The 10,643-nt window shown below is 37.4% G+C and overlaps 1 protein-coding gene across 1 annotated transcript; it reads right to left on the bottom strand.

The window, feature by feature from the left end:
• Positions 1-337: 337 nt before the first annotated feature.
• LOC120216691 lies at positions 338-2,454 on the bottom strand. Its single transcript, XM_039214044.1, has 3 exons — positions 1,848-2,454; positions 1,647-1,747; positions 338-1,078 (listed from the first exon to the last, which is right to left on the bottom strand). Exons 1-3 carry the CDS (start codon positions 2,318-2,320, stop codon positions 408-410), a joined length of 1,245 nt encoding a protein of 414 aa, XP_039069975.1. The 5' UTR covers positions 2,321-2,454; the 3' UTR covers positions 338-407.
• Positions 2,455-10,643: the final 8,189 nt, after the last annotated feature.

Raw genomic sequence — 10,643 nt, 5'->3', positions numbered from 1 at the left:
TTCTTTAAATTAAAATTTTAATTTATTTAAAAAAATTGACAAAGATGAAGACTTTAGGCATTTAGATTTGAGTCTCGTCATAAATATTATATTTGGATTCTAAATCCAACTTCTGTCACTTTTGAAAGAAGTAAATGAATAAAATTGCGGTTGCTAATTGCTGTGTATTTTTGTCGCATATAATATCTGTATGTCTGCCTTTCCGTCTTCATCATAAAACGAGCAATCAATGATTTCAGCGCCTTTATTTTAAAAATATTTAAACAACGATATTAAAGTTTTAGATTTCAGCCATGCATGCAGTTGAGCTAGTCCAGCAAACATTAACATCCAATTTACTTTTCAAAAGAAAAAAGCGTTGATCTTGATAGTTCTGAGAAAATGATGTTGAAACGTGATAGCGGACCTCAACTGAGTGAAGATTCTAGCGCTTTGTAAATGACTACGAAACAAGGAAGGATAGCCCGTGGATTGTAGACAACCAACTCTTCCAGGTTGGAGTAGACGCCGGCGTACACTGCTACAGAATCGTACGAGCCAGTCGAAGTCGATACGCTGCTGTTATTTTCCTCCTCCAGCGGCGGCACATCATCCGCCACTTTCTTCACCCTACCCGCGATTACACGGCAAACCAGCATGGCCCTACGTCCGTCCGTACATTTAAGTGAGTCGTGGGCCCTCCCGCTGCTAGCCGTAGTGCATACTCCTTTGAAGTCAGTGGCTCCTCCACCTTTGCTTTGGAACCCTCGTTTGATTAAGGTGCAGACTCCGCAACCTGGGACCGAACCGCATAAGCTGGAGGAGCCACGCGCTCCGAGGGAGCACGACAATGTGGTGCAGTGGAATCGGAGAAGTTCGTTGCCGTCGGCTGCACACCTGGGATTCTTCCTGGTGCTGTTAACAGCACGTGTTTTCACTGCATCGCGGCAATCCTCGAACCGCTGGATGGTGCGTTGGGTGTTGTGGACTTTCATTATCCGTTCGATCATACAGATCGGGTTATCCTTCTTAAGCCAGCTCGATTTGAAGATAATTTCCACAATGTTCCGGCCCGAATCGTCTGGGCCCAACTCCGAAACTACAACACCAAAAGACCCAAATCATAGTGGAAAATACTACATTTTCGTTTTTGCATTAATGGAAAATATTAAATCGACTGGTCGTCGTCGGTGGGGTCATGGTCCTCACAGACCGTGCAAATCTAGCGCTACAGGTGGGATAAATTGCACTATTGAGAAGTCACCACGTCACAATATTTAGCAAAAGTTGACAGCTGTTACTTTGAACATCAATCGTTAAATGGGTGAACTCGCGAGATTTTAGTGCAATTAATAAGTGCTAAAGCAGATGTAAATTAAGCAGCATAAAAGGAGTGATTTGTCAAAATTTTCAAAAAAAAGTTTGCCTGCTGTAAGTGGTAAAAGAAGTTTGACTGTAATAAGTGGTAGTTAATAATCTAGACATCTAGTGATTGTTTGCTTGGATAATGGTCAAAAAAGAAAGTAATACTCTTTCTAGAACAGAAAAACAAGTTTGCAATTTTGGAATTTACTTTGAGTTCAGACAAAATGGAAAAAAGGGACAACTGTTCAAGAAATTATTGGACGATAATTCAGGAAAACGATAGCGTATTGAGATCAGAGTACCTGCATGGCGAACAGCTTGATGAAGCTCCAAGCTTTCAATCTTTGGGAAGACCTCTCCGCACATTGAGCAGGCACAGATAGTTGTTCTTGAGGATGAATGCCTGATAATTTCATATTTTCTCAAGTAAATTAAGGAGACAAATTTTTTATTTTGTAAAATGAGAATAAAAACAAAATGAAGTTATAGTATATAGATGTTACCTGCTGGGGTCAACGATCATATGACACTCATAACACCCAGAAAGCTTCCTGAATCGCATAACTCTTGACGAAGATGACGTGTAGGCAGTGCTGCTATTATTGGATCTGGTTGACGAGCTATTAGCAGCTTTGCGTTTCAGTAACCCACTTTCTTGACCCACTGTGCTACTTTCTGGCGAGTTATCTGCTCTGTGAACAACCCTCCTCGAGTTGCCATGAACAACGTCCTTGAAGATGCGGATGGAGTTGCAAGAGGAACTCAGCTTTGAGTACCCATGGTGACGAGGCCGATTATTCTTTGAGGGATCATGAACCTTCGACCCTTCCATCTGTTTGCAGCTTAGCAAATTCTTGATTTGGTCCCATGAAGACGGTTGCTTTTGCTTTTTCACCTGGTTTTTTCTACGCTCGGACGGTTGTTTCACTTTCATGGGTTCCGCCGCCGTATCCGGTAAGAAAGTGAGGAGAACCATGGAAATAAAAAACAAAGCAATAGGAGACGATGATAATAAAAAGGAAATGCAGTAGCAGAGATTAGCTCTCTCTCTTTTATAAAAGTGAAGAGCTTTTGAAAAAGAACTTGAGGAGAGTTCCTTTTTCTTTTATGTGGGAAAAAGGAGAGGGATCCGAGACCGGTAATAAGAAGTAAGGACCAAGACGGCACAGTGAGGAGGATGGTGGCACTGGGGTCGCCGTTTATTTATTGCATTTATGTTTCGTCACTTTATGATTTCACTCTCTCCCAACTTTCGTACTAGTGCTTACCTCTTGGACCACTTACTATAAACCCCGACTTGAATGCAAAACTAGTTTCATCAAACGGCTAACCTCTGCTCCACTGAACCAATGATCTACCCATTTTACACCATGATATTTTAGCATTAAAATCAAGATTTGGTACTTATAAGTTGTTCTTTGTACTTAAATGATGATGATAAGAAAGATGAATAATGAGGTTATTTAGTGTGGGATAATAATGTAGAAATGGGGTCTAGAGATTCCAACAATTTGCAAAAGAAAAAGTGCATGAACTAAAGAGAGCATTGTATAGAATACTCTTGGATTAAAATCTATAATTATGGGCAATATTTTTAATCTTTATTGTTATAATAAAATATGACATAAATTAAATAACTAATTATGTTATAAAGTCATAAGGTATTAAAAGTGTCATAGAAATAAAAATGTGGTTGTATTTATAACTTGATGAGGGACATAATTATAAGTATAAACAATAATTGATGAGAAAATAATTTCAGTGACCGAAAATGCCTTATAATATACGATTTTAACCAACTTTTTTTGGATTTGCGAAAATGACCAATAAATTCGCAACGCGAACTCCAATTTCGCAACTCAATTTCCAAATTCGCAACGCGAATATGTAAACCGCATTACGATTTTCCGAATTCGCGTTGCGATTTTCCAAATTCGCAACACGATTTTCAAATTCGCAACACGATTTTCAAATTTGCAATGCGAATATGTAAATCGCAACGCGAATCTGTAATTTGCAACACATAAGTCAAATTCGCAATACAGAAGTCAAATTCGCAAAGCGCGTTTATTTTCGCAATGAGAATTTTATTTTCGAATTCGAAACACAATATTAATTTCGCAACACAAATGTAAACAGTATAATCGTAAATCATAACCTAAAACCCTAAATCACAACTCAGTTTCATCTCTATCTCTCACTCTCTCCGGCGATATCCGTCCCCATCTCCGGCGAAATTCGTTTATCTTCATCTCTCAGAGCCACCTCTCACAACTATTCACGGTCACAAATGAAAAATCAACCACCGAGGGTTAATTTTTTTAATTATTTTTATTTTGAAATTTTTGTATTATTATTAGATTTTTCATATTTAAATTGATGATAAATTTACTGGTAATTTCAATAATAGATTAACCATTTCACTTAGATTGCTTAGTAAATTCATTCGGTTGCTACCAATACTGCTAATCTGTTTAGTCTTTAATCATGTGAAGTTAGTATTTGTCTTTGTTTTGTCTTTTGGTTGAAGTAATGCAATTCATTCAAGTTTCAATTTACAGAAGAATAGTTTTTGAAACTTAAATTCACAACACGAAAATGAAAATCGCAACGTGAAAATGAAAATCACAACGCGATTTTAGTTTCGCATTGCGATTTTCATTTCGCGTTGCGATTTTCATTTTCGCTTTGCGATTTTAAGTTTCATAAACTACTCTTATTCTGCAAATTGAAACTTGAATGAATTGCATTACTTCAACCAAAAAACAAAGACAAATACTAATTTCACAGTGTTACGAATTTAAGTTTAAGAATAAACTACTACTCTTTATGTTGTCCTTGAACCTGCACTAAACCTATATGTTGTCCTTTTAAATGTTTATATAAGTGCTTACTTCTGGAATGTTATCTGATGCATTTTGTGAACTATGATAGAATAATGACTTGGGTCAATACCGTGCTAGTTTGAAACATATTTGGCTTTGTTTTCACTGTTTAATATCATGTCTGTTTATAGTGTATAATTTGTAGTTTTTTGGTATATCTAACTTGGTATGTTTATTGTTTTTGTTAGAAATTTTCTTCGGCTTCATTGACTCTAAGGAATAAATTAAGCCTAGCCACTACAATTGCGTCGACACTTACACCTGTACAAAGAAAATTGTTTGAGGATACTTACTTCAGGTCATGGCTGAAAGTACAACATCCAGGTGGAGATGATATGTTGACCCATTTGTTTCTTCAGACCATGACTAACGATCTACCCGAGAGGATACAACGTGGTGATGAAGAGATATGGTTTCATTTTCCATCGGCGTATACTTGTTTTGGGCGGGAGGAGTTTTGCTTAATCACTGGTCTACGCTTCGGACATGATGAAGTAGGTCGGTACACTAGTCATATCGCCCGCCCATCATGGTTATATCGGGTTTTTCCTGAGCTGGCAAAGGCAAAGCCCAGTTTACACGTCGACGACTTGAAAAGATTACTTGTTAAAGATGGTTTTACTCGGATGGATGACCTAGATGTTGTCTGAGTATGCCTTTTATTACTTTTGTATGCTGACTTTTTAGGCAAAGAGGCCAGACAACCTATTTCTGAGGACCTAATATTATTGGTAGATGACCTAAATGCATGGAACGTGTTTCCGTGGGGTACATATCTATGGAAAGCTACCTGGAAAAAGTTTTCGTCTGCCTTTGAAGACCGAAAAAGTTTGCGTGGCCATGGTTCCAAATACACTTTGGAAGCCTTTATTTGGGCCTTTAAGGTAAGAATTTCTATATAATGTTTCCAAAATTATACTTAATTATTTAACAATTACTAATGTTTGTAGATTTGGATATTTGAGGCTTTTCCCAGCATGCGGACATATGCAATCAAAAATTCAAATAATATTCTTAGGGCTATTTCCTGGAGGAGAATCCGGCTGTTGGACTGGGAAGAGTTACTACCATATACGACGATGAATGATGTAAGTTAACACAAATACTATCATATATAAACAAGTTATTACTAGTAGATGTTTAACTTTGTTTGAGCTTTTATATCGTTAGGAGGCCAACTATCCATTACAGAGACTGACACCCACAGAGGCTGAGCTTGCCGCTGATTGGTGGCAAGCTAGTAAGCGTTTTATTGATGGCACGGATGATGAGCACCCCCGACTTTGAGAGCCATCACCTGATCAAGCCGATTCTACAGCTCGACACCTAGAGCCATCACTTGATCGAGCCGATTATATACCTCCACAACGAGAGCCATCACCTATTTCATCACATCATCGAGCCTCTTCTCCATCATCACCTCATGATAGGTGACCGGCAAAGATGCCACGACATTTATCTCTCTGTTCTCCACCTCCACGGGATGAGTTAGGGGAGTTATGTGATGAGGTCAGTGCTTTGCGTGAGGAGGTCGGTACTTTACGTGACGACAATGGTGCATGGCGTGATGAGGTATGGTCTTTACGTGGTGAGGTAGAGATTTTACGCGATGACAATGGTGCTTTATGTGGTGAGATATCTACTTTACGTGGTGAGGTATCTACTTTACGTGATGAGGTAGCCGCTCTACGTGAGATTGTTGCATCGTTGCAGAATGAGGTTCATACTCTATGCAATGAGGTAGGTTTGTTTAATACTATACTAAAAATGCAAATAACCTTTTTTCGGCATTATTTATTTGTTTATTTACTTATTTATGTATTAATTTATTTTTAGCGGCCCGATAGGTAGATGCTTTACGTTGGGTTTTTTTGCACGACGGGGTTCACGTATCAAACGTCGTGCACGTGCCATTACGTCTCTTTTCACCCCAATACTTCCAAGACTCCGTAAGAAGAATCTTAATTCACCTATCATCGTTCAAGAGGCCCCCTATCTTTCAAGAGGAGACCCCTCCACCATTCAAGAGGCCCCTCTAATCGTTCAAGAGGCCCCTCTCATCGTTCAAGAGGCCCCTCCCACCGTTCAAGAGCCTGATTCACATGGAATATTATATCGACATATTGATAAACCCCCTCACGTACCTGATATTGTGGATTCGAGTTGGCTTTCGTATCAGTTACTGGTCAATACCATTCTGATATCTGAAGTGGAGAGGAGAACACTACCGGACACAATTAAGGATAATACCCTTTGGGCTAAGACCGTAGTTGATTTTTATCTACATGAACGGAGCCAAGGGTATTACGCTGACATATGCAAACTCGACGATGATATGCATTTGTTTCTTGATCGGTCTTGGTGGGGTGTTTTATTAGGGGTTGAAGACAATGGCTATTTCGAATGGGGGTAAGTCTTATATTCTTCTTATATTGTATTTTGATTAATTTTTTTAAAAATTTATTAAATTCACTAATATATGTATTTTTTATAAAATAACATATTGATGCATGGGTGTCACGTCTTCTGATAATAAGGAAATTGAAGAAAATAAAAAATACGCGATGGACTATTATGCCTTCGTTTTTTCACGTAGCTCACTTGAAGGATCAGAGAGAAGCTTCATATGTGTTGGGTAATGGAAAAGATAAACTTTATCCTACGTGGTGGGAGGTCGATAAGGTTAGTATTTATTTTTGAATATTTTAAAGGTGTTCATAAATTTTATTTGATGTGTGCAATTGAATTATTATTTATGATTGCATGTGTTTATCCCTGTTATGGAACGTCGTCATTGGCTTCTCGTCGAGCTTCAGCTCCCATCCCTGAAGACGATAGTATATGACAGCATGTTGAATTACATACCATTATCTGATCTGAGAGATATTATTTGTAAGGGATGGAGCACTCATTTGGCTAAATACTTGGATGCGATTGATTATTGGACTAATTTTGGAAACAAAAAGCCAAAAAAAGTTCAAAGTTACAATGATTAGAGACGAGACAACGCCACAACAAATGGAGGGAGCCAGAGGGGATTGTGGTCCTCTTGTATGCATGTGCTTGGAACGTTTGACGACAGGAAGTAAACAGTTTTTACCTCCCACAGATAGAGATAGAGGTGCAGTAAAGTTGTGGTTTCGGCATTTTATGGCTAGAGCGATATATGCGAGACATTGCCTACCTGCATCCGCGTGCTGAAAGTGTGCATAAACAACACAATTTGGTAAGTTTGAGCAAGTGTTGTTAACATATATACTTTGTTGGTTTGAAAATATTTGGTTAAGTACCTAGATAATTTGTTGTTTGTTGGTTTTAGATGTGTAGAAAGTGTTGTTTGAGCAAATGTTTGGTTTCTGCAGGTTAATCCTGAAGTGAGCTGCGTGAAATTAATGTATTTCTGCATAAACAACCAGCTGTTGATTTGTTTTTTTATATATGTAAATAAGAATTGTTTTTTGCTTGTTTAATTGATTTGTAAAAGTTGATTTGTTGTTTAAGAAAATTTCAATCTGCATTATGTTGAAGGCAAAAAAGACCTGTTGAAGGTACATTTTCGCAACGCGAAAGTCAAATGCGCGTTGCGATTTTCGCGTTGCAAATTTTACTTTCACGTTTCGAATTTGATTTTCGCAACAATCGCAACGCGAATTTGACTTTCGCAACAATCGCAACAAAAAATTGCAACGTGAATTTGACTTTCGTGTTGCGAATTCAAGGAAAACACCTTCAAAAAGATAATAGACAACAATCTGATAAGTGATAACAACTGAACAGATCATAGCAATATTCAAACTCAAGTTACTAATGAATGTCTAACTGAAAATGTATGCATTCACACATAAAATACACATAATACAACGTTTGCATTTAAAAATCACCTAAGTTAATAAGTCCCAAAAGGTGAAGCCGGTTGTGATTGGGATTTTGATTTTGATTGCGATTTTGATTTCCTTTTGCTTGGCACCATATGAGCTTTGGATTTTGATGAGGATCCATATTTTGGTAGAGGAAAAGATGATTGTGATGGCACTGGTGATCCACAGGTCAACCTTGTATGACCATTTTCCTTGTACCGACTACATATCGATATCATCTTCTCTTCACCCTTAGACGGTATACGATCGTGATTTTTTGGTCGGCCAGGTGGTCTACTATCCATGACTGGTGACAAAACTGTTTGTAAGTCATCTGGTATGTCCCACTCAGAATGATGTGGAATAGGGTAGACAATCTCGGCATAAGTCTGTCGATATACTTCTGTAGTGTAGCAATCCATAGAGTATGCGCTTGAATCATCTTGGTTTAGATGAAGAGCAACTTTTATAACATGACCACATGGATAACCAGATGTTTGCCATTTCATACAACTACATGTTTTTGCATTTAGATCGACAAGCCCATTTAAGTTATTATCCAATACTTCAAACAAAGTGTTTGAACATGGTTCAACTCTCCATGACGTTGACTTCACAACACGTTTCGTTATCTTTTTTTCAGTCCATAGTGTAACACGACATTCCAATGTTCTTGTAAATTTAAATAAATAATACTTAGTAAAATATATAAATATGATAAGTTACGAATTTAAAGAAATAATACCTGCATGGTTTCTTTTCTTGTAGTACCACTGTTGAATAGAGGCTCGAAAAAACTCTGTTAACATAGTAATGGGTAATTTCCGGGAATGACGACTTAGAGTGTTGATTGATTCTGTACTATTAGACGTCATTAAACTATATCTTGCTCCAAGTTGATGTACTCTTGACCATCTTTCAAACCCGACATCTTCTAGTGTTTGAGCACATTGAGGCAAAACACGTCTTAAACAATTTATATGCTTATTAAAATCCACTTCCCGATAAGCTTTTACAGCCTTCCAGTATGTCCATTTGTGATTTTTTATACCAGCAGACCTTGATTTTAGATTTATGTACAAATGAATACCATAAAGTCCATGAAAAACATCTGGGAAACACCTTCTAACAGCGTTGTCAATTGATTTTACCCTATCGGATATGATTGTCATATTGCTAATAGGATCTATGTAATCCCTAAAATGCCCCATAAACCATGTTCATGAATCAGAGATTTCAGATTTGCCAACCCCGTAAGCTATTGACAGTATCCCATTGTTAGCATCCATGGCTACTGCTAATAAGTTTACTCCAAGGTATCGACCTTTCAAATGTGCTCCATCAACTATAATAACTGGGCGCATGCAATTAATAAACGAACGAATCTACAAAATAATATACACAAGAAATATAATCATTTAAATGTGAAATGCATGTAACTAACATAAAAATGAGTCAACAAAATTATATTGATTTACTAACTGCAACACCAATGGCGATAAACAACAACTCAAAGCATCCATCTCTATATGTTTTGATATGAGTTATCGACCCAGGATTTTTCAGCTTTAAATTGTGATAATAAGCCGGCAGTTGGGCAAACGATGCTTCTGGAGACCCCCTCAACAATTCCAAGGCATAACATTTGGCTCTCCAAGCTTGAGAATATAAGATATTAATCTTGAATCGAGCATTCATATTAGTCATAATTTCATGTCCCCGATATACCCTGCCATTCAAAAACATTAACTCAGCCAGAAAATCACCCAACACCTTTTTGTTGCCTGTCTATGGTGAGGAAAAACTTGGGTTCTTGAACATGCATGTTTATCAATAAAAGTCCTAACTTGAAACATTTTGCAATCTTTTATCCTCTTTGCAATCATACGCCATGTACAGTTTTTGTCAATTATACACTTTGTTTCGAAACGATCTTTGCTTGATTTGTTAACTTTTAGTTGATAGTCATCTTCCACACATTTCGTATACAAAGCTATCTTCAAGTCTTCCTTTGTATCAAAACAATCATCTTTCTTGATACGAATAACTTTTGTGTAACAATCAACTGTTATCTTTACCAACTCTTCTTCCGGTATCTGAAGTAATTCTGGCATATTCCAGTTATACTCCCGTGACATTTTCTTTTTTTTTTCTTCGGGGACTTCTTCTTCTTCTTCTTCTTCAGGGTTATATGAATTACAGAATGGATGTTCATTCACAGTCGTAACTTCCTCCTCATTATTATAAAAAACATCTTCCTCGGCAGTGGCTGTTTCATCATCAAAATCCGGGTATTGACCAATATCAAAATCATTACACGCAGGGTCTGTTTCTTCTTCTGAAACATCATCAAATTTCGAGTATTGACCAAGATCAAAGTCTGAGTATTGACCAAGATCAAATTTCGAATATTGACTAGTACTCACAATTTTTTCTGTTGGCTCATAATCGTCTAACTGGTCAATACGAAAATCGAAATTTGGTGCTGAAAGTTGATTGGGATTTGGATTAGGAAAAGGTTGTGGGTTTTGAGATTGTGTTTGATATTGTGTTTGGT

Source organism: Hibiscus syriacus, unplaced genomic scaffold (genome assembly GCF_006381635.1).
Source record: "Hibiscus syriacus cultivar Baekdansim isolate YM2019G1 unplaced genomic scaffold, ASM638163v2 tig00110163_pilon, whole genome shotgun sequence".
NCBI classification, from domain to species: domain Eukaryota; kingdom Viridiplantae; phylum Streptophyta; class Magnoliopsida; order Malvales; family Malvaceae; genus Hibiscus; species Hibiscus syriacus.
The sequence above is the reverse complement of the archived record's forward strand: the minus strand, read 5'-3'. Positions and strand labels throughout refer to the sequence as shown.

Excerpts from the sequence above, each read along its gene's own strand:
- LOC120216691 (XM_039214044.1), bottom strand. The coding sequence starts at position 2,320 with ATGGTTCTCCTCACTTTCTTACCGGATACGGCGGCGGAACCCATGAAA. Across the intron at positions 1,748-1,847 it reads ATGATCGTTGACCCCAGCAG|GCATTCATCCTCAAGAACAA; the intron begins GTAACATCTATA and ends TGAAATTATCAG. Across the intron at positions 1,079-1,646 it reads TCAAGCTGTTCGCCATGCAG|TTTCGGAGTTGGGCCCAGAC; the intron begins GTACTCTGATCT and ends TTGGTGTTGTAG.